The following is a 24,672-nucleotide window of genomic DNA, read 5'->3' as shown; positions in this document are numbered from 1 at the left end:
GGGCCACTGGGCCTTTTCTGCCGGTGGTCACCGTTCCGCCTACCTTGCAGGCGCGGGGGGTGGGGGGCGGCTCTGCCCCTCAGCAGGACGCTGCGCCTGTTCTGCTGGTGGGTCGCAGGCCCGCCTACCTTGCAGGAGTGGTTGGCAGCTCTGCCCCTCCGCGGGCCACTGGGCCTTTTCTGTCTGTGGTCACAGTTCCGCCTACCTGGCAGGCGCGGGGGGTGGGGGGTGGCTCTGCCCCTCAGCAGGCCGCTGGGCCTGTTCTGTGGGTGGTCACAGTTCCGTCTACCTTTACTGCACCCAATTTAGACTTGATCATAAGTAACCATTTTGTATTTAAAAATTTTGCTTTTGTGTAGAAAAATAAAGCTAACTACACAGCATTCTGGTTTTATATTGAGTGAAGATTTCTCCTTAAAGGTAAATCCTTTGTTTCCAAATATTGAACAGGATGTTACTTTAAAAATAATAGTTTTCATTAACTTAGGATGCTGGAAATATTCTTCAGTCTGTGTGATCTGGGGACTAGTGTATGTTCTTTGAATTGGATTCTTTTCAAACCTTTAACCCAGTAGTTTTTAATCCAAGAAACCAGAAGAGAAGAGGGCCTGAATTAAAGGGGAAGAGGGGAAGGCCAAAGACAAACTTGAGTTTCATAACAATTAATCATGCTTAACCCCAGTAAACCATGCTTTATGGTTTCCAAGAGAATTTTATACAAATTATTTGTTGTCATATTTTGCAAGTTCAGAACTACAGTCATCCCCTGACTCCCAGTCCAGTGTTTTTGCTCCTTCTTAAACTGCTGGATCCTTAAAACTTTCTTTTTTTGGAGAGAGGAGGGGGCAGGTTTTTGTAATCAACAAAAAAAGTTCCAAGAGACATTCAAGTCCCTTCTTTATTTGAAACAATTTATTCCATGTGCATTGAGAATGAGTGTAAAAGAAAATTTGCTATTTTCCCACACTACTTGTCCCCTACGCACATCAACAGGGCTTTCATTTCTCAATCCTTCCAGGCCCACCCTTCAGAAACTATTATCTACTTGACAATTGGCTGAGCCCTCTTGTCTTTTTTATTCTCTCAATTAAACTCTGAGGACTGAGGTTCCCATCTGCCTTAGAGCAAACAAATCTCTTGTTTTACCTGTTTCCCAGAAGCTAGAAAGCTCTTTTTCCTTTCTCCAACCTCTATAGTTTTCTTTTTCAGAACCCTTGAACCTCTTAGTGATTTTTAACTGCAGGTGGCAATTAAATTGGTTTCCCCAACTTGGACCAAGTCATTTCTCCAAAGCTCATTGCATATACCCTGCCCCCACTCACCCCTGAACCAAGAAAGAAAAAAAATCACATACTCATACCCACTTTCCTGAGCTATTTTTCTCTCTCTAAGCAGGCCTGTGTTGGCTGGGGATATAGCTCAGTTGGTAGAGTGCTTGCCTCACGTGCACAAGGCTTTGTGTTCAATCCCCAGCACCACAAAAAAAAAAAGGAAAAGAAAAAAAAAAGCAGCAGACCCATGTTAACATGAATGTGGCAAAACTGCTAGGGAGAAATGATAGCACTGGGTAGGTAGATCTCTCTACTGTTGATAGGGCTAACATGGCCGTCTATGATAGTGATCTATAATTGAGTATTAGATGGCAACATGGCACCCTTCCCCAAGCACTCCTATAGGAAGACTGAGGTAGTAGAAATTCCAAAGCCTTGGGGAAGCAAGGAGTGAACAAAAGGGAATTGGTCCCTGATTCACAGATACTTGTGAGTTTTTTTTTTTCCTTTTTTCTTTTTCTGTATCAGGGATTGTACCCCTGTGTACAGTCCCTTACACTGAGCCACATGCCCAGCCCTTTTTTATATCTTCTTTAGACACAGGGTCTGGCTGAGTTGCTTAGGGCCTTGCTAAGTTGCTGAGGCTGACTTTGAACTCATGATCCTTCTGCCTCAGCCTCCCCAGCTACTGGGATTACAGGCGTGCTCCACCATGCCTTGCTTGCTTATGAGTTTTGAAGGTGAGAGGAAAGAGAAGGAGAGAGAACAGAAAATGGGTAATAAAGAGGAAAATGAGAACAATGTTTGCAAGTGGAGGAATAGAAATAAAGCTTTAGACCAAACATCATGATGCATCCACACAATAGAATGATATGCAATTATTAGGATGAATGAAGGAGATCTCTATGAGTAGAAATGGGAAAACTTTAGAGAGTTAATGGTAAGTTTAAAAAAATGGCAGGGGCTGGGCATAGTGTGCACACCTGTAATCTTAGATACTCAGAAGATAGGTAAAATAGAAAGTCTAGCATCACATTTTCAATAAAAGTATTATGTGAGGTACAGGAATGAAGCACATATAAAATTTTGCATTTTCTAGTGGTAGCCACATATTCCTCCCCACTGATTTGAAATGCCACCTTTATTATACCCTAAATACCCATATATACATGAGATTGTTTGTTTGGGATTATGTATTTTGTTTCATTCATATATTTGCCAATTCTGGCACCAGTATCCCCCATTTCTAGTAGCCACACTAAAAAAGTAAAAAGAAGGCTAGGGGTTTAGCTCAGTGTTAAGAGCACTTGTCTAGCATGCATATATCCTGGGTTCAAGCCCTAGCACTGAAAAAAAAAAGTAAAAAGAAAGAGGTGAGATTTAATTTTAATAGCATTTTATTTAATACAATATATAAAAACATTTCCACATATATTCAATAATAAAAATTATTAGTGATATATCTTATGTTCTTTGTCCATGTTAAGTCATTGAAATCTGGTATATATCTTACACTTCTAGCACATTTCAATTCAGAATGGCCAATTTCAAGTTCTTGAGAGTCACATGTGTCTGGTGGCTACTATAGTGGACAGTGGAGGTGGAGCAGGCTGAGTTTAAAATGTCACCTGGACTGTGAGACTCTATGGTTGGTGAATTAGGAAGTCATGTTGAATTAGGAGGTCAGATGCTGAGGATTAAAAAAAAACAAAAAACCTCAACTTCACCATTCGGGGCAACTCCTGAGGCCTCTTGAGGTGTGTGGATTTGTTGACCCCAGTAAACATAATGTGCTGGTAGGTGCAGAGCAGAACAGCCAACTCAAGTACAAAAAAGGCCCTAACTCTCCGTGGGCCCTAGTTCTGCTGGCCACAGAGATGAGGAAAGAGCCTGGAGGTTCAGGAGATGATTATCTGAGGCCTGTCACAGATTCCGCTTTCTCTGCCTTCTAAGTGCCTCTTTCACAGCTTCTTCATGCACTTCTCATTGTACTCAAGACCCAATGCCCATTTCCTTTTTTTCAAAAGCAGTGCAGTGTGGCAATGAGGCTCTGAGGAAAGCCCTGGTCGGGGAGGGTGTGGTGGGAGGAACCCACATCACAGCTTACTCAACTGTGAGATCTTAACTAGGTCGGCTCCACAGCCACTGTGGTCCTGGGCAACAGTGGTGACAGCCATGGAGACACAGCCTAGAGCCTGGAATGGTGAGCATGGGCATAATTGCATACTGTGAGGGGATTTGATCTTGGGGTTTGGCGTCTAATGGGTGCTGGCAGTGTGGGAGGAGGCAGGTGTCTGGAGAGCCCTGGAGACAGGGCAGCCAGCTTTGCCCTGAGCTGAGCCAGCCAGGCCAAGTTTGAGAAGCATTTGGACTCCACAGCAGGCTTGAGGGCTTGGCCCCCAGGGGGCTGGCAGGAAGCTGAGAAATGTCATTATCCCCTGCAGGGCCACATGCTGTCTCTGACCAAAAGCAGTGGCCTCATGCCCACTGCTTGATGATTTCCAAACCAGCTGTCCCCCAGCCCACCCTCCACATCTGGCCAGCTACCAGAACTGAGCTGGTGGAGCAGCCAGAGACCAGCCAGGGATTTGGAGCAGCTATGCTGCAAGAAAAATGAATTTCTTCTTGTGGAAGCCTTGGAGAGCTCTTTTGTCAGCAGCCCCACCCGCAGTTTCCCCCATTGCCTCCGCAGTGCCTAAGGGTGGGGCACCAGCATTCCTTTTTTCATTCCTACTGCTGCCTCCTCCAGCCTACAGCCTAAAAATTATCAGTGGTACCAGACTTCTGAAGCCCAGGCAACAACTAACTGGCTTTCTTTTACCTGGTCATATAAGTTGTGGCCTCCCAAAGAATCAAGCTGGAGCTCAGAAGTTAGAGCAGTTTCACAATTACTCAAAATCTCATGCACATGGCAGCCTCACCCCACCTTCTGCTGCTCTAGCCCCCCTCCTTCCAGCTGGCCAAGGGGCAGAAATCCTGCTGATTAAAACACTGCCCTGCATGTTGGTAGGTAGCTAAAAATCTAGTGTAGAGCCTGGCAGGTACATGAGAGCTTGCCAGTAGAGTTCTCTTAGATGGATATATGCATGCATGCCTGAATGCATAGATTAACATGCTCTGGATACTGTCTTTACTCCTAAACCTCTAAAACTAAAACTTATTACCTCATCACTTTCTACAGCAGGCATATATGCACCCATTGATCTCCACTGGACTAAGAAAAAGTCACAAGTAAAGCCAGCCAGAACCATTCCTGAGGCTAGGTTAAGAAAATGGTCACCCAGCTTTATCGCTCTTCACATTATTGCGTTTAGGATCTAGAAGGCTGAATCATCCTACATTAAGAATCAAGGGTATGTAGGTTGGCATCAAATGGGCTCAGTTCAACTAAAGTCATTATTTCTTATTTACATAACCTTAATCAAAAGTCATTTTACCTCACCATGATTTAGTATTTTACTCTGTAAAATGGGGCTAAAATTTTCCACCAAGGAGTATGGCAAGGAATAAATGAGGAAATGTATTAGGTTGAACCCTATGAAATTGCTCAAAGTAATTGGATACCAGCAATTTCATATGGCTCAACCTAATATAAAAAGCGCCTTTATAGAGTTTAAAGTACTGTTATAACTAGCCCTAAGTAAGTATTCATTATTCTTAGGAGATATAATTTGAAAGTCACATAATTTTTTTTTCAATAAGCAACTAATCCCTTGCATATGAATGCAGGTGAAACTAACATAAGAAGCTGCTTCTCCACTAACTACAGACTATAGGTATTTCCTGGAGCATTTTGACCTGAGAAATGGGGACCAGGTATTTTTAGGAGACTAGACCAGTTCACAGAAAGCAAAGGAGGTGAGCAGCAGGATGGCTCATGATTGCTCCTACCTAAAAATGGCTTTTTCACCAAAGCACAGGAGGAGTTAGCACATTCTCCTGCCCCAGGTGGGAGTTCTCATTCCCTGATTCTGGTTACAAGGCAAAGGCTGCCCAGGTCAGGCCTTCCTTGTTGGGGGCCGAATTACAAGGGTCCCAGGCTACCATGCACTTGGAGGAAATTGAAAACATTTGGCTCTCAAGGTGACTACTCTCCCTGGTGGCAGTAGCAGGTACAGGTAGCTCCTCTTGACCTAGAAAAGGCTCAAGTCTGTCAAAGCTTGGATTCAGAACTGATAGATATAGTGGCCACAGTAGTGGGGGGACACTTCCCCATCCTATACATCTGCTACTCAGTCCAATGCTAGCTATAAAAGTCATTGGGATTTCAGGCCAGAGAAGACTGAGAGGGGTTGAGAAAAATGCCCACCAATTGGCCCTGACTTGGGTGCCAGCATCCCAAGCTAACGAGGACAGCTGAGGCACTAAGCAAACATCTAGAGTGTCTGTTACTCAGTGTTCCCACCAAGGGCACATTGTCAATTTGAGAAGACAGTCCTACAGGGGCTGGGGTTGTGGCTCCATGGTAGAGTGCTTGCCTAGCATGTGTGAGGTGCTGGGTTCGATCCTCAGCACCACATAAAAATAAATAAATAAATAAATGTCCATCAACAACTAAAAATAAAATGAATAAAATAAAGGTATTGTATCCAACTACAACTAAAATTAAACATTAAAAAATTTAAAAGATAGTCCTACATTATATATGACTGTCCTATGAATTACAGGATATTTTACATTTCATAGCAAGATAAGGGTAGCTGTGAGCCTGAGAGATAGAATATCCCCAACTCCCCAACTGCCAAGGATCAGGAGAAGACACTGAGCAGAGTGGTGGCTTCTCCATAGCTCCAAATGGCTTCTTGGAGGAGACTGCTTCAACTAGATGCTCCATAAAAAGCTGGATGGTCATGGGCCTGATGCCTGGGTAATCTTGATTTGGTCAGTGGAGATAAGTAAAGTCACTTTGGCCTGGGACCAAAGATAGAAAGGCCAAGGAAGACACCTTCTGGGCCCAAATGTGTTCTGCTTGGGGCAGGCAGTTAGTGAGATCTGCTGATCTGGGCCCCCAAACCTGGACAACCTGTGGCAAAAGATCTATAAGGAAAGTGGGGTCAACTTGGCCAGATGCCAAAATGCTGGTTTCCCAGCATCCATCAAAATGGGCATAGGATGTATAATATTTATTTAGGGAAATACAAATATCCAATCAGAGCTACAGTATAGATTGCCCATAGCAAAGAGGTGCTTGGCCAGGATTTTGTATACTTGGATTGGGAGAAAAAAAAATGGCTTTATCTCTGCTAACCTCTAATTAGAGTTTAGTTTTCCTTTCCATTATGAACTCAGGCAGGGCGCCACAGTAGCATTAGCAGTTCTGTGACTTTTTCTCCAATAGGAACCACAGATATTTTTATATCTCATTACTGCTGCTGCAGGTATCTTGAAATCCTTTTCTACCCACGACTCTTCAAAATTGTGACAGTTATTGGACATGCCACTAGATCCTGTTACCTAATGTGTTAATAATGAAACATGTTACTATGTCACAAATTTAAAGACAACTTTAAATCTAACTGATGTTCTTTGTAATCCTTTGTGTTTTATTTATGCTTAGAAACACATTTCGAGAAGGAGGTCAATAGGTTTCATCAGGCCCTTGAATGAATCCAAGTAATAAAATTGTTAAGAAATCCTGGTTTAGAGGTTTGGCAGGAAATCCGGCTGATGTGGGGTTCAACAGGGAAGGCCTTGAATGCAAAGAGAGGAAGCATGTACTTGCATTCTGTAAGCACTGAGGAGATGCTGAGAGATTCTGAGCAGGAGGGTGCCCAAGATGACGGATTACAGAGATGGCAATAGCATTAACAGAAATAGAAGAGTTGAGAGGGCTAGGGTATTAAGAGAGAGTTGTCTTAAATATGTTAAATTTGAGACTAAAAAATAAAGACACCCAGGTAAAGATGTCCCCTGGGCTCTGGGAAATGCAAGTGAGCAGACTGAGAGTGCAGCCATAGCAACAGGAATGATTTGGGAGTTATTCTTTGAGATGATCATGGAAGAATTTGGAGTAATTGTAGGGCAGTAAGAGAAAAGAAGCCAAGGCAGGGGACTGCCATAGACGAGCTTCTCCAGGAAAAGGATTCCTAGACAGAGACTTGCATGCTGGAGGTTTGTTGGAGAGTGCTTTCTAGATCAGTCCTTGTGCGGGAGCAAGAGAGACTGAAGCAGGAGTTGAATTGTGATGTGTTTGCACCATAGACCTCAGCCTATCCTACAGCGTGCTCTGGAGCTGAAATGATCCTTTGGATGGTCCTAATTTTGACCAGGCAGCTGGGCCTTTCTTCTGTCTCCCCTACAATCTGTTGACTAGATTTTGGATGCAAGCTGGTCTCCAGGAGAGGGGTGTCACCTTATAGAGAGACTCAACTGTAAGTCCCACCCTGCCACCTATATCCAGTAATAGGAGTCTTGGGGTCAGGGAGCGGGTGCTAAAAGGAATTTGAGTCTTTAATACCCATAATTCAGAGTTCTTAGCATCTCCTCCAACCTCTACTATTTGGGGCTAAGCTAGGTGGGATGGGGAGAGGAGAAGTTAGAAGGAACTAAGCTGTTGCCATCTTCTGCACAGTGTGTTTACAAGAGGTTACCAAGCTAAGCAAGCCAACCACCACAGAAATGCTCTGTGGCCTCTGTGGCCCTCCCTTTCTGGGATGTCCCCCATCTCAAAGAGAGGATGTCACCACATTGTGGTTAGAGCCCTGCTTTCAGGGCCTGTGGGTTGCCCAGGAAACCTGATATTGTTAGAGCCACCAAGTAAAAGGAGGTTGGGTTTCATTTTCAAAGAGAGAACTGTAAAAACTTGGCTTTTGATTTTGAATTTCATGTCCCTACACCAAATAGCAACTGAACTAATTAGGCATAAACTTCCCCCAACCTTTGAAATTTAGAGTAGCTATAGGAAGCTTGCATCCAGAAAATTTCATTTGTTTGTTCATTCATTCATTCATTCATTCATTCATTTCACCCACTCATAAAATGATAAGCAGAAAGACTAAGTGTTGCTTGAAGGCCAGTTTTTGTTGTTGTTGTTTAGATTAAAATATAAATTTAAAGATCCGGGTGGTGTCTCTCAGTGGTAGAGTATGTGCTTAGCATCAAAATAATCAAAATAAAAAGAATTTTATTTGCCAATGCTTTTTGCTTTGTTTGGTTTGGTTTGGTTCAGTTTTTGTAGTGCTAGGGAAGCCAATGTACTTTTTTAAAAATCTGCAAGATCTGGCCACAAAGGAGGCATCAGCTAAAACTGAGGCATGCTGCCCTCTTGTGGGTGGGCATGAGGTTCACCTTGGGGCCCCATTCAGCCTGTATCTCTCCTTAGGGTTACCTGCCTGGGTCCTGTCAGCTTTGGCGCTCAGGAGCCTAGACTTATTTGAGCTGGATGCTGGGGCTACAATGATGCACCATTGTTATCATTCTGCTCACAAGACTGTCTCTTTTACCCTCTTGGGATCACTGTGTAGTATGGGATAAGAACCTATGTGCAGGCTGGGGATGTGACTCAAGCGGTAGCGCGCTCGCCTGGCATGCGTGCGGCCCGAGTTCGATCCTCAGCACCACATACAAACAAAGATGTTGTGTCCGCCGAAAACTAAAAAATAAATATTAAAAAAATTCTCTCTCTCTCTCCTCTCTCTTTAAAAAAAAAAAGAACCTATGTGCATCCATAAACAGAAGACAGTGTTATGGGTAAAGGAGGAGCAAACATAGTCAAGCAAGCAAAGTTGGGAAAACTTTACAGAGATGTTAGGAGGACGGATAGACTGCTACTAGGTGCAGGAGGTGGCAGGGGTGGGAAAAGGAGGCATTCCAGTGCAAAGGAATAGTTAGAGACAGGAAAATGGTGCTTCTAAAAGTGGCATGTGTAAAGTGGAAATGCAGGAAAAAAAGGCTAGATTGGGGAAGCCTTATCTGCCAGGCCGAGGAACTGGCATTTTACCCTAGTGATCTTTTTTTTTCTTTTTGCAGTACTGGGGGTTGAACCCAAGGGGGCTCTACCACTAAGCTACATTCCCCCTTTATATATCTTATTTTGAGGTAGTGTCTTGCTGAGTTGCCAAGGCTGGCCTCGAACTTGTGATCCCCCTGCCTCAGCCTCCCAAGTAGCTAAGATTACAAGTGGGTGCCACAGCACCCAGCAACCCTGGTAGTCTTGAGGCAGAGAGTGAACCGATCTGATTTGTATGTCTAGAGGATGACTCTGGTGGCCTCATGGAGGCTGGGCTGCAAGAGAGCAAGATTCTAAGGAAAAGCAGCAGGTAGGAGATTCTTGCAAATGTTTAGATAAAAAGTAATGAGGCTTTGATTTGGGAAAGTGCTAATGAGTGGAGGAAGAAATGGATTCTAAGGGGATTTCAGAGTTCAGATTTATAGCTCTTGGTGATTCCTCTAGGTGGAAGGGGAAAATCTGCATGCCATGCTACATGAACACTCATGTAGCATGAGTTCTGTGATCCTAGCCACAGCAGTAGCTGCCCTGTTTTCAGGTTTATGTGACATTGATAGCACTTATTTATCCATTAACTCACCACAATCTCAAAGCCAAAGATAGCCCACCTGGCCAGGCACAGTGGTGCATTCCTGTAATCTCAGCAGCTTGAGAGGCTGAGGCAGGAGGATTTCAAGTTCAAAGCCAGCCTCAGCAACTTAGTGAGGTCCTAAGCAACTTAGCAGGACCCTGTATCTAAATAAAATATAAAAAAGGGCTGGGGATTTGGCTCAGTGGTTAAGCTCTCCTGAGTCCAATCCCTGGTACAAAAAAAAAAAAAAGATATCCCACTACTTCTTGTCTACAAGATATCTTGCAGGGCTCACTAGGTGCCAGGTGGAGGCCTAAAACATTTCCCTCAGTGTCATGCATAGAATAGTCACAACTGCCCTGGGAAATAGATACCATTCTTTTTTTATACCAGGAATTGTGCACAGGGGCACTTAACTACACAGCCATATCCCCAACCCTTTTTATTTTATTTTTTATTTTAAGACTGTCTCATGAAATTGCTTAACTGGCCTTGAACTTGCAATCTTCCTGCCTCAACCTCTTGAGTCACTGGGATTATAGGTGTGCACCACCACACCTGGCTAGATACTGTTCTTACACTGTTTTATGAATGAGGAAACTGAAGCCCATAGAGAGGTGATGTGATTTTCCCAGAATCACACAGCTTATAAGTGATACAGCAAGAATTTGAATCCATGTAGTTTCCTTCAGAGCCTTCCATGTAGGCCAAAAGAGGGGCTACAGAGCACACAGACCTTGGGCTGCCTAGCCTGAGCTAACTGCAGCAAATTAGTGGCATATCCTGTTCCACATGCTGCTCTAGTGAGCATCTAGACTTGGAACCTCCAGGCCTCAGAGGGGTGATCAAGTTCTGGGAAGGAAATCCTGAGTTCAGGTTGCTGGCACTGCTGATAAAGAAGGAAATAGTCAGGGCATACTGCATCTCATCTTTGTCCCAAAACATAGACCCACCAAGAGATTTCAGTTGTGCTGAACATCAAATCCAAGTTCCTGAACACAGCCTGCAGGTTCTTGAGGTAATGAAGCTCTTGCTGATTCACTGGCTCCTTTCAATCATTCTTTCCCACCTCAGGGCCTTTGCATTTGCCTTTGTTCTTGCCAGGCATATCCCCCCACACATACACTTTAACTCTCTTCCCTCTCTCCTTTTTTATTTTATTATTAATTTTTTTGGTACTGGGGATTTAACCCAGGGGCTCTTTATCACTGAGCCACATCCCCCAGCAACCCCTTTTTTTTGAGACAGGGTCTTGCTAAGTTGCTTAGGGCCTTGCTAAGTTGCTGAGACTGGCTTTGAACTTGTAATCCTCCTGCCTCAGCCTCTCAAATCACTGGGATTATAGGTGTGTGCCACCATGCCCAGCTGTTTTTTTCTCTCTTTATATCACTGTTTCCAACTCATTCACATTTCTCTCATTTCAGTGTGAACTCTATGAGGGCAGAGAGTATCTATCTGTCCCCTATACCATTGAATCCCCCAATGTCTATGGGCCTACAACACAGAGCTCAATAAGTGTTTGTAGAATCAATGAACTCTATTTTGTCACCTACTGTGTGTCTGGCCCTTTACAAATACTAATTCATTCAATCTTCAAAATATCCCTGAGTTTGTTATGATTTTTATTCCCATTTTGTATATGAAGCAGAGAGGTGATATGACTTGCCCTAGGTCACAGGACTTAGAAAGACACAGAGTTGAGATTTGACTCCTGTCAGGCTGTCTCTCTTATAACAACTACTCCAAAATATGCATTCAAGCAGGATTTTTTTTTTTTTTTGCAATTCTGGGGATGGAACACAGGGCCTATTTCATGCTAAGCAAGTGTTCTACACTGAGTTACATCCCCAGCCCCCAAGCAGGGTATTAATTGAGAAGATCCAAGGTTCCATCTTCCCTGAACCAATTCATATGAATGATTTAGACTTCCTCAGGAAGGACTTGAAGCAATTCTGCCTCTCAGCTGGGGTTGTTAACTACCCTGCTTGTTCCACTTTTTCATTCTTGCTTATCACAAACCCCAAAGATCTATAGAAGTACTTCAGAAAGCAAAGCAGAATTCCTTGCTCAATGAGAAGTCACCCTATTCCAATGGGAGATGTGGCTGAAACCCACAGGACTAAGCATTCCCCAGAGGATTCAGGGAACAGAGGGGCAAAATGCTTCCCTCTTGCCCCTGAAATGTTTTCTCCATCAACTTCTAATTTCCCTAAATCCCTGCTACTCAAAATGAGATATGAGGACCACCACCAGCAGCAGCAGCAGCACTAGAGAGCACATAAGGGATGCAGAATCTCTGCAAACACACCCCTCTCCACCTACTGAATCACAATTTGCATTTTAACAAGTCCCCTTAGGGTTTTGTTGATTCCTATGCCTAAAACGTTTGAGAAGCACTGGCCTAGGGCTGGGGTTATGGCTCAGTGGTAGAGCACTTGCCTAGCATATGCAAGGCCCTGGGTTTAATCCTCAGCACCATGTAAAAATGATTAAAATAAAGGTATTGTGTCCAACTACAACTAAAACATAAATAAATTTTTAAAAAAGCACTGGCCTAGAGTACAGCCTCTGAGCATGACTTCATCACCAGACTGGGGACAGGGGCTGAATCTTGGTATTGCATCCCCAGGACCCCTGCACATGCCCACATACTCCTATACCAACACCTAGTAGGTCCTCAGTAATTTTTGTTATTTGTTTTTGGTACTGGGGATTGAACCCAGGGGCACTTAACCATTGAGCCATATCCCCAGCCCTTTTTTATATTTTATTTAGAGACAATGTCTCACTGAATTTTTTAGGGCTTCGCTAAGTTGCTGAGGCTGGCTTTGAACTCACGATCCACCTGTCTCAGCCTCCCGAGCTGCTGGGATTACATGTGTGAGCCACCACGCCCAGCAGTAATGTTTGTTGAATGAGTAAACGTGTGAAGGAATCTAGTCACCTATAGCCAGCTTAGGCACAAATATTATGTACACTGTGTGGCCCTTCCCCTCCTATCACACTTCCTATAAACTATCCAATGAAGAGACCCAGCCCCAGGACTCCCCTCCTAGCCTGTGGTTCCATGAGGGAGGCCCAGTGACAGGGCATTTGTTTATATAGGCCCTAGACTTCAGATGACTTTGAACAGGCTTGTACCTTCCCTGTTCTTCCATCCTTTTAACCCCAAACCTCCAAAGAAGAACTTCTGAAGTGCCCGTGATCTATTATTGTTGTCCTCATTTACAGTGTGGCCTTCTCAGCATACTTGGCTACCAAGGTCCCTGTGCCACTTCTCAAATGGACCCCTGGAAATCCCAGTCCCCCCCACAAGGTGCAAAGGGTGCTGGCTATCAAGCCCTTGCTGCATGCAGAACCAAAATAAACCCCTGTTGATATGGAAACGGGTCGAATTATTTTAAGAAAAAAAATTGCTCCTTCATTAAGTCGAGTTGTTATGGCAACCAGAATTAGATAAGTAACTTGGCCGTGGAGGTTATGTGCAATGTTTGAAGACTGAGAGTTTTCAGAATAATGGAAAACAGTTTGTAAGCATATCTCCCTGACCCCTGACTCTGCCCTGTGAGGGATGTGAAGGCCAATTGAGGATTCTACTGCCTCACCTGAGTTTATGCAGGGTGGCTGGAAGCCACTCTCCAGGGCCCTGCCTGTGATGATGCAGGCTGAGGCCACAGGATTATATAAGAGGAAGTCAAGGAGGGCTTTATACTAGAGGTTCAGCACTATCTCAGTATGCTAGTGAACCCTACACTCAGCTGCAGAGGAACCTTTCAAGTTCCCAAAATTAGGGGAACGCAGGCAGAGGCTCAAATAAAAATAGTGATAGCTACTTTTTTTTTTTTTTTGTACCAGGGGTTGAACCCAAGGTGAGCAACTTTTCCAGCCCTTTTAATTTTTTTTTTTAATTTTTGAGACAGGGTCTCTTTAAGTTGCTTACAGCCTCACTAAGTTGATAAGGCTGGCTTTGAACCTGCAATCCTCCTGCTTTAACCTCCTGAGCCACTGGGAGTACAGGCATGTGCCATGACACTTAGCTTTCTTTTTGTTGTTTTGAGATAGGGTCTTACTAAATTACCCTGGCTGGGCTCAAACTCACAATCCTCCTAACTCAGTGTCCTGAGTAGCTGGGATTAGAGATGTACACCACTACACTTGGCTATAATAACTATTCTTCATTGGGTATTTACTGTGAGCCAGACCCTGAGCTAAGTACTTGATACACTCACCTTTAATCTTCATCATAACCCTGTGAGGCATTCTTATTATTTAAATTTTGAAGATATGGAGAATGAATCTTTGCTCAGTAAGGTGACTTGTCTGAGGTCACACAATAAGTGCAGAACTGGAATTGGAATCTTAGGTTCCACTTGTGGCCTCTGCTGCAAAGTCAAGGGACTCTTAAGCTGAAACACTGAACCAGACTATTATCTTATATCCACGTTCATACATTCACTTATTCATTCACTAAAAATCCTTTACCGAGTACCTACTTTGTGGCAGGACCTGAGGAAAGCCCAAACATATGACACTTGCTTTTTGTCTTCAAGGAGTATAAAGACTCTTCTGATTGGGGAAAAACTATACAGTACGGTAAATATGATACAAATCAACTGGGGCAAGTTGCCAGGCAGCCTAGACCTAGCACCAGAACCATATGAGCAGCAGACCTCCTTAGAGGGGCTGAGGATCAAACCCAGTGCCTCGCACATGCTAGGCTAGCACTCTACCGCTGAGCCACAACCCCAGCCCCTTAGTCTCATTTTTAAAAGCAAATTTGTTGTAGGAATCAGAGATAATGAATTCACAGGGTTTGCTTAATGCCTGATGTATAACAGAGACTTAATAAATGTTTTCAAGACTCACCTGGGGAGCTTTTAAAAACAGCCTGTGTTGAGACCAAGTAAATTAAAATCCCTGAAGGTGGAGTCCAAGTGTTGATATTTATACATCCCCTGGATGGTTCTAAGGTTCAGGCAAGGTTGGGAACCCCTATTTACCCACAGGTGCATGCCCACACTAGACTCCCATTTGGGCAGAGAGGTAGGCATGTTTGCAGAAGAAATCGTATTGTATAGTCAAGCATACAACAGTGCTTCCTTGGGCACCTACACCTGGAATGTCTATATGACATTCCAGAATGATGCCCATTCCTCTACCCCTCAAGAGGTTCCCAACCAGTGGAAAGGATAAAAGTCATCAGGAAGCCACAGTTCTCTGTGGCCATACCTGTAGCCCTGGGGTTAGGATCAGGTAGCAGCTGACACCAGGTAGTAAATGCTATCAAAAACTAAATAGAAGCCTCGGTATGGTGGTACACACCAAAATCCCAGCTACTAGGGAGCTGGGGCCAGGAAGATCACAATTCAAGACTAGCCTGGAAAACTTAGCAAGACCCTGTATCAAAATAAAGTAAAAAGGGTTAGGGATGTCGCTCAGTGGTAGAGTGCTTGCCTAGCATGCAAGAGGCCCTGGGTTCAATTCCCAGTACCATGAAAAAGAAAAAGAATAAGAAGTGGATATTTGTAAAGAGAGTTGACTGAAATAGAATTCATTCAGCATGTATTTACTGAGCACCTATTGTGCACCAGGCACTGTGGCTATGCTGGTGATTAAGACAGACAAAGTTCCTGAACTCGGGGAGTTTATAGTACAGTGTAGGGCAAACAGAAACAGTGAAACTGATAAACAAGTTTTAAATGTTGGTAAGCACTATAAGAAAGCAAGCAGGGCGATGTGGCTAGGGTGATGAGGGTGGTGACACCAAAGGAGGATCAGAGAAGGTCACTTTGAGGAGGTGATAGTTGAGCAAAGATTCTAATGAAGGAAAGAAGCAAGCAATTGTGACCATCTGGTGGAAGAGTGTTCCAGGCAGAGGGAGCAGCAAATACAAAGATCTTGAAGCAGGAGTGGGCCTGGCATGTTTGAGGAGCAGCAAGAAAGGCTCCTGTGATGGCAATAGCACAAACAAAGTGGTAGGTGATGAGGCCAGATGGGGTGGGGGCAGAGGCCAGATCACTCCAGCCTTATAGATCATGGTAAAGACTGCATTTTAGCCTAGAGTGATGGGAAGCAATGGGAAAAACTGTTGTGCTGGGGAGTAATAGGATATGATTTTTTTCTTTACTAACAGGATTATTGAGATATAATTCACACACCATATGACTTACCCACTTAAGGCATATAATTCAATGGTTCTTAGAATATTCCCAGATATATGCAACCATTACCACCATTTAATTTCAGAACATTTTCATTATTCCAAAAAGGACACATTTTACTTATTAGCAGTCGCTTCCTACTTCTGCTAACCCCCAGCCACTCCCAGCCCTAGGCAACCATTAACCTACGTTACCTATTATGGACATAACGTATAAATGGAATCAGACAAATGTGCAGCCTTTTGTGACTGGTTTCTTCCTCTTAGCATAATGTCTTCAAGGTTCATCCATGTTGTAGCATGTATCAGTACTTCATTCCTTTTTATTGCCAAATAATGTTCCATTATATGTATACACCATATTTTGCTTATCCATGATCTGTTCAATGGACATTTGGGCTGTTTCTACCTTTGGGCTATTACGCATAATGCTGCTGTACTTTTGTGTACAAGTTTTTATGTGGACATAGATTTTTGGATCTATTTGGTAGATATCTTAGTAGTGGAATTGTTGGATCATATAGTAATTCTATGTGTAAACTCTATGTTTAATCACTTGAGGAACTGATAGGCTGCTTTTCAAAATGACTGCAACATTTGACATTCCTCCCAGCAGTATATGAAGTTTCCAACTTCTCCACATCCTCACCAACACCTGTTATCATCTGAATTCTGATTCTAGCCAAGCTAGTAGGTATAAAGTGAATGTCATTGTGGTTTTTTGCATCTCCCTAATGACTTGTGATGTCAAACATCTTTTCATGTGTTTATTGACCATTTGTATGTTCTGTAGAGAAATATCTATTCATATATTTTGCCCATTTTTTATTGTTGTCTTTTTATTTTGAGATGTAAGAGTTCTTTTTTTTTTTTTAAACTCTCTCTTTATTTATTTTAGTTTTTTTTCGGCAGACACAACATCTTTGTTTGTATGTGGTACTGAGGATCGAACCTGGGCCGCACGCATGCCAGGCGGACGTGCTACCGCTTGAGCCACATCCCCAGCCCCTGTAAGAGTTCTTTATTATAGTCTAGATTCAAGTTCCTTATCAAATATATGATTGGGAAATATTTTCTCCATTTGTGTGGATTGCCTTTTCATTTCCTTGATGGTGGCCTCTGAAGCACAAAGTTTTTTTTTAAAATGAAATCCAGTTTATCTAATTGTATTTCCTTTGTTGCTCATGCTTGCTTTTGGTGTCATATCTAAAAATCCATTGCCTCATCCCTGAATGACTTTTGCAAACAAAATTCCTCTGATTGTTGTTTGGGGACAGATAGGAGGTGGAGCTACCAAGTACCAAGCAAGAAGGTTGATCTATGCACAGCTTGCTGATTCCTCTGAGGATCAAGTGCAGAACGTCAGCCTCCTGATTGAGAGCTACGCTCTGAACCCTACAAGGTGGCCTGGACACAGACAAAAACACTGATATGCTGGTTTCATTTCTTTTCTGCAAATCCCATTTTCTGATTTGAACCTTATTGGGGCTCATGCATTTAGAAAGACAAGACTCAGGGCTAGGTCAGAAGATGATGTGGATGGCCTCCAGTGGCCATGTCAAAATCCCTGTCATGGTCATTCAATGTGGGACCTGAGAAGAGGTCCCTCCTCTGGGCCTCAGTTTCCACATCTCTACTGCATAAGGGATCTGGACTAGGGTCTGTGGTAGCCCACAGGCTTTTGAATTCTCACTTCCCCATTCTCACAGGTGGCTGAGCACGGCTGTCAGAAAATATTTATCATGGTAGCAAGGGAGAGTTTGAGCAAACCACAGGATGATATTTACAGTCTGATCCCATCTTTGTTTGGCATAAGAAAACTTCCAGAAAGATAATACCCAGGGTATCAACAGTGGTTGTCTCTGGTGTGTAGGATTATGGATGCTATTTTCCTCTTTCAGTTTGTTTGTATGTTCTGATTTTCAACTGTGCTAAATGTGTTTTGTGTTTGGAATAAGTACAAAATGAAAAGCATAACAGAAAAAAATTAAGACTGGAAATAACTTATTTATTTATTCTGTACTGGGGATTGAACCCAGGGCCACTTTTTTTTAACTGAGCTACATCCCTAGGCCTTTGTATTTTTTCTATTTTGAAACAGTCTTTCTGAGTTGCCAGGCTGGCCTCAAACTTGTGATCCTTCTCCTGTCTCAGCCTCCTAAATAACTGGAATTACAGGCATGCATGACTGCACCTTAGTTTGACAATTTTTCTTTAAAGAGTTGTGTGGGGATCAATGGGAGAATGTGTGTCAACATGCCTTTCACACTGTGAACCAAGGGAAGTTGGATGTCCCAGGAAGCCAACTCTGAGGCAGTGGTTAGTGTGCAGGAAGTTTTTTAGGGAGTCTCTTGAAACCCTCAGCTGTTAAGTGGGTGAGGAAGTGGGATTGTGCAGAGCCTAATGTAAACTACAACACAGCCCTAACAAGGGCTTCTGTCAATTGGTCAATCAGAGGGGGAAGCTCTGGAGGTGGGCCAGCTTCTCTCAGTTGCCCTGAGTTGGGGTGAGATTGCTATTGGAGTAGGAGGTATGACATTGGACAAGGCAATTTCTAAAGACAGTTGACAATAAAGCACCTTCTGGCAGCTCCACTGGCTGTTAGGAGAGTAAGTCATTTATCCCTGAGGTGGAATCTGGGTGGCACATAAGGTAAACGGCCTGGCAGACATGACCTCCATGAAGGCCAAGGATATAAGCAGATATGGGGTGGGGGTTAAAGAGGAAAGACTGTTTTTTTAATATTTATTTTTCAGTTTTTGGTGGACACAACATCTTTATTTTATTTTTATGTGGTGCTGACGATCGAACCCAGCGCCCCGCGCATGCCAGGCGAGCGCATTACTGCTTGAGCCACATCCCCAGCCCTAAAGACTGTTTTTAACTCAGAGGCCTGGCTACATGTACCACTTTGAGTTCTGATCTTCATTCCTGATTTGTGTCCTTAGCTCATGACTTTTAAGGGTCAACAATGGGCCAGCAACCATTTGGTGCTCCCCAGGATCCAAACATTATTTTGGACCCTCTAGTCCTTTAATTGCAGACAAGGTAGAAGTACTCCTGGCATGTTTATCAATGAGGAAACCTAGGTTCAGAGAGGATGCACAATTAATTCTATTGAGGCAGAGCCTCAAAAACAGATGTCTGCAACTCCAAGTATCACCTTTTTTTCCCCCTGGAAACACAGCTGCCCAAACATCTCAGTGATTTTTTTTTTTTCCTACTCAGATGTACAAAACTGTTCTTCCTTGTTGATGTTGAATCCGTTGGTTTCCAGTGCTCACTTATCAAATTTCAGATGAGCCAGGTTCCATCTGCAGATCACAAAACCAAGTTTGACTTAGTTGATGCAACTTACTCTCTAAAGATACCCTCACTCGCCCAGAAGGCTGCTCTCTTTGGAGGAGGACAGAGCCTTCTTCCACCAAGGAAAAGCCTTAACTTCCTCAAGTTTGGAGGGACAAAGGAGACTGTTGGCAGTCTGACTGAGTTAATCTTTAGTTAATCTTATTAACCTGTGAGATCAATTGGCTGTAGGCACCAGGCAAGTGACAGCGTGGGCATTAATTCAGTGGTAGCAGGGGCAGTGTGGTGGCCAGGGACTGATTTATCAGTCCTTTTAATAGATGGGATTGCATTTAGTTAACTGAGTCTGAGGCTGGAATGAATATGACAATCCCCTTGTGATGTTGAACTGCTCAGTGGATGCCCTGCCAGTTCAGAAAGAGGGATGAGGGAAGGAAAAGAGAAAGGCACATGACAAGTAATTCCCCCTTCCTGACCACTATAAGGACAGGTTTGGTTTCAAGGTATCTCTGACCCATATGCTATCATCAGGGGCAGCATAGTGTAGGAAAGTAGTCTTCAAAAGGTGGTCCTAGTACTACAGCATCAGTGTCCCTTGGGGACTTGTTAGAAATGCAGATCCTGGGCACTACCCCAGGCCACCTCACTTGAATTTCTGGAAGTGGGGCAGAATATTCTGTGTTTCAACAGGCCTTCTGGAGAATTCTGATACATACTAGCATTCCTCCCCAGCCCACCCTCCCCCCGCACAAGGAGTATAAGCACAAATTTGGGCAACAGGCAGCCTGGATTATAGCTGGGTAATCTTGGACAAGCCCTCTAAATTCTGTGTCTTAGTTTCTTCATCTGTGACATGAAAGAAATAATAACACCTGCTTCATAAAGTTGTTCCCTCAGCATGACAGTAAATTTAACTAGATACTAATGTTTCTGTGATTTGATAGGTAAAAAAATTAATGGTACAAAATTGTCTTTACTGTGATTATACTTATGTAAAAATATGTCTGCATATGGACCTGGGTGATTTCTTTCTCTAATCACAAAATTCTGAATTGTGATTAAGGGTGGAGGTGTGGTGTGGTGGTAGAGTGCTTGTTTAGCATACATAAGGCCCTGTTTTTGATCCCCAGACGAGAGAGAGAGAGAGAAATATGGTTAAATATATCTTTGGAATACAAATATTAAATAAATTCAGTTGGAAAAGAAAAAATATAATGGATTGTGGATAAGCAACTGGTAGAGTTGAAGTAAAGATTATTCTAGTATCCCCATGATGTAGGACTGCTACACATGAGTCCCAACTCCGCTTGGGTGGGAGATTGGTTCCCAGCTCATCAGGTAGCATCGGAGCAGAATCAAACCCAATATTCCTCAAGATTATAAGTGCAAGAGATGTGACCTGGAATCTGGTCCACCTGGGGAAGCTTAATAACTGTAGCAAACATGGCTGGCCCAGTGAGGATAGCTTGGGGGTAGACATGGGGCTGGGAGATGAACTCATCTCAGATAGGGAAGAATAGTCCAGCTAAGAGCCATGTGGTCTTGCAACCTGTATGATCTTGCTGGCTGGTTGCTGCAGAAAAGCCTGAACTATTTGTTGAGAGCTCCAAGTAGAGCTCTATCTGCAAAGGTAGAAGTACAACTAGCCAATCAGTAGGCTCTGTCTCCATCTTGCCATCTTCATATCTATAATTACCAGGTCCTAACTGGGTAGTGAACTCCTAGCACAGGGCCACTATAGCTGATTGCAAAATTCAGAAGCCAGATCAGCTAACTGGAATGGGTATGTAGTGAAACTCTAACCATGTACGCTACACTCAGCCCCACTTTCCCTTTTAAACTATGATCCCTAGAAAGTAGACACTCTAGTAAGTTTACTAAGACTACAGTGTTATGCTTTATGGTATATTTCTTTGCACCCCAGTCACCATGTTACTTTTCAATGGGTATCATATCTGTTAATACATGTGAATATCCCAAATCTGTTTGGGATCTACTCTGACAAAGTAGAATGTTTGCGGTTTGTCACATAGCTGTCCTAATCACATGTTGTGAACTTGGGATTTGATTCTTCAGTATGATATTGTGGTATATTTATGACTCACCAAACTTCTTTTTTTTAATTTTTATTTTGGTACTAGAGATTGAAACCAGGAGCACTTTACCACTGAGCTATATCCCCAGCCCGTTTTTTAATTGTTTCCATTTTGAGACAGGGTCTCACTAAGTTGCCTAGGGCCTTGCTATGTTGCTGAGGCTGATATTGAACTCACAATACTCTTGCTTCAGCCTCCTGAGCTGCTGGAATTACAGGTATGTGCACCACTGTGCTCAGCCCAAACTTCTTCTTTTTTTTTTTTTTTTTTTTTGGTACCAGTTTTATTGAGACAAAGCATTCATACACCATACAATTCAACACTTAAAATGTACAATTCAGTGTATTTATATTATACTAAACTAAATTCAGAGAATTGTGCATTTCTCACTACATCAATTTTAGAACAATTTCATCACCCTAAAGAGAAACTCAGCGGCCACTTTCAGTCACTCCCCATTTCCCCGCAAGCTCCTCTCTAGCCCTAGGCAACCACTGATCTACTTTCTGTCTATATGGATTTGCCTATTCTGGACATGTCATAGAAATGGAACATTGACTTTGTGGTCTTTTGCAACAAACTTCTTTCCCATAGCATGATGTTATTAAAGTCCATCCATGTTGTAGAATGTATCAGTACTTCAATACTTTTTTATGGCTGGATAAATTCTATTGTATGAATAGAACACATTTTATTTACTGATTTATCCACTAACCAGTTGATGAACATTTAGATTGCTTCCTCTCCTTGCCTCTGGTGATTAATGTGGTCATGAATATTCATGTACAAGTTTTTGTGCGGACATATATTTTCAAATCTCTTAGGTGTATATATAGGAGTAGAGGTGCTGGGTCATAAGGTTACTCTCTATAACATTTGGAGGAACTGCAAGACTGTTTTCCAAAGTAGCTAAACCATTCCCACCAGCAGTGTATGAGGGTACTAGTTGCTCTACATTCTCACCAGCATTTTTTTTTATTATAGCTATCCTGGTGTGTGTGAAGTGGTATCTCATTAAGATTTTTGTTTGCACTTCCCTAATGACTAATTATGTTAAGTATCTTTTCATGTGTTTGTTGGCTGTTTGTATATCTTCTTTGGAGAAATGTCTTTTTAGATACTTTGCTGGATTTTTACTTCGATTATTTGTCATTCTAGTATTCATTTGCAAGAGATGTTTTTATGTTCTAGATCAAAATATCTTATCAGACATGATTTGCAAATATTTTCTCATTCAGTAGGCTGCCTTTTCACTTTTTAAAAATAATTTTTCAGTTTTAGATGGACACAATATCTTTATTTTATTTATCAATCTACCACTGAGCCACAATCCCAGCCCCCTTTTCACTTTCTTTTTTAAAAAATATCTTTATTTATTTATATGTGGTGCTGAGGATCGAACCCAGGGCCTCACACATGTGAGGCAAGCACTCTACCACTAAGCCACAATACAGCCCCCCTTTTCACTTTCTTGATGGTATTATTATTATTATTATTATTATTATTATTATTGACCTCTGTCAGTTTAGGTTTTTACCCATTTATTATTTGTTTGTTTTTTGGTGTTAAGCTTCTGGAGTTCTTTATATATTCTGGATATAGATGGTATTATTATATTTTTTTTGGTCCATGGTACTATTAGTGTCATATCTAAGAAATCACTGTTTAATGCAAGGTCTTGAAGATTTATGCCTGTTTCCATCTACATTTATAGTTTTAGCCATTAAATGTAGATCTTTGATCCATTTAAGCTTATTTTTATGTGTGCATGAGAATGAATTCCAACTTCATTCTTTTGCATTTGGATATCTAGTTGTCCCAGCATCACTTGCTAAAAAAACTATTATTTCCCCCATTGAATGGGATTAATACCCTTATCAAAAATTGACTGGCCATAATTGTGTGGGTTTATTTCTGGAGTCTCAATTCTGTTCTATTGAGCAATATATCCATACTTAAGTTAGCAAAACACTATTTTAATTATTATAGCTTTGTATACTATTTTGAAATTGGGAAGTGTGAGTCCTCCAGCTTTGTTATTTTACAAGATTGTTTTAGCTATTCTGGGCCCCCTAATTTTCCATATGGGTTTCAGAATCAACTTGTTGATTTCTACAGAGAAATTTGGATTCAAATAGGTATTGCGTTTGGATCTATTTGAAGAATATTGGCATCTTAAAAATATTAAGAATTTTGATCCATGGACATGGAATGTCTTTCCATTTGTTTCCATCTTTAATTTTTCATGTATCATAGTTTTCAGTGTACAATTTATGCCCCACTTTTGTTAAATGTATTCCTATGTGTTTATTCTTTTGATGATATTATAAATGGAATTTTCAGGTTGTTCAGTGCAAGTATATAAACATACAATTTTTATATTGATTTCATAGGCTACAACCTTATTGAGCATGTGTATTAGTTTTAATAGATTTTTAATGGATTCCTTAGAATTTGCTATATATTTGAAATCATGTCATCTCTGCAAATAAAGTTTACTTCTTTGTTTCTAATCATATGCCTTTTATTTCTTTTTCTTGTTTGATTGCTGTGGCTATGACCTTCAGTACAATGTTAAATGGAAGTGGTGAGAGTGGACACACTTATCTTGTTCCTGATCTGAGGGGGAAAGCATCCAGTGTTTCATTCTTAAGTGGGATGTTACTGTGGGTTTCTCATACATGCCCTTTGACAGGTTGAAAAAGGTTCCATCTATTTTTAGTTTGTTGAATGTTTTTATCACAAAAGAATGTTGAACATTTTATCAAATACTTTTTCTGTGCCTACAGAGATGATCATGTTTTGTCTTTTTCTATTGATATGATGTATTATATTAATTGATTTTCAGATGTTAAAATGACCCTGCATTCCTGGGATAATCCCCTTTGGTCATGGTATATGATTATTTTTATATATTACTGGATTTGGTTTGCTAATATTTTGTTGAGGATTTTTATATCGATATTGGTCTGTAATATTCTTCTGATTTTTTTTGTCAGTATTAGTATCAGGATAATAGTGGCCTAACAGAATGAGTTGAGAAGTGTTATCTCTCCTACATTTTGAAAGAGCTTGTGAAGATTTGATATTAACTCTAAACATTCAGTTGAATTTACCAATGAAGTCATCTGTATCTGGGCTCTTCTTTGTGAGTAGTTTTGGAGTTTGTTGTTGTTTCGTTTTTGCAGTACTGGGGATAGAACCCATGGCCTTGTGCATGCTAGGCAAGCACTCTACCACTGAGCTATATCTCTAGCCTGTGAGTAGTTTTATATATATTTAATTGTAGATAGACACAATACCTTTATTTTATTTATTTA

General features: G+C 41.9%; 1 protein-coding gene and 1 non-coding gene across 9 annotated transcripts in view; both read left to right on the top strand.

Moving 5' to 3' along the window:
• Nhsl2 (NHS like 2) overlaps positions 1–24,672 on the top strand; it is a 159,731-nt gene that overhangs the window by 103,938 nt on the left and 31,121 nt on the right. The window contains exon 1 of one of the 8 annotated variants that reach the window (XM_048797217.1): positions 3,106–3,474. The exons of 6 other annotated variants lie outside the window; for them this stretch is intronic. In XM_048797217.1, coding sequence (XP_048653174.1) covers positions 3,447–3,474 — 28 coding nt within the window. In that variant the 5' untranslated portion in view covers positions 3,106–3,446. Of the gene's footprint in view, positions 1–3,105; positions 3,475–24,672 lie in introns of those variants that run through there. One more of the 8 variants, XM_048797221.1, reaches the window with a different exon arrangement.
• Trnaa-agc lies at positions 15,215–15,286 on the top strand. Its single transcript has one exon. It is a non-coding gene; the product is annotated as a tRNA-Ala (tRNA).

This window comes from Marmota marmota, unplaced genomic scaffold, assembly GCF_001458135.2.
Source record: "Marmota marmota marmota unplaced genomic scaffold, marMar, whole genome shotgun sequence".
NCBI lineage: Eukaryota > Metazoa > Chordata > Mammalia > Rodentia > Sciuridae > Marmota > Marmota marmota.
The sequence above is the reverse complement of the archived record's forward strand: the minus strand, read 5'-3'. Positions and strand labels throughout refer to the sequence as shown.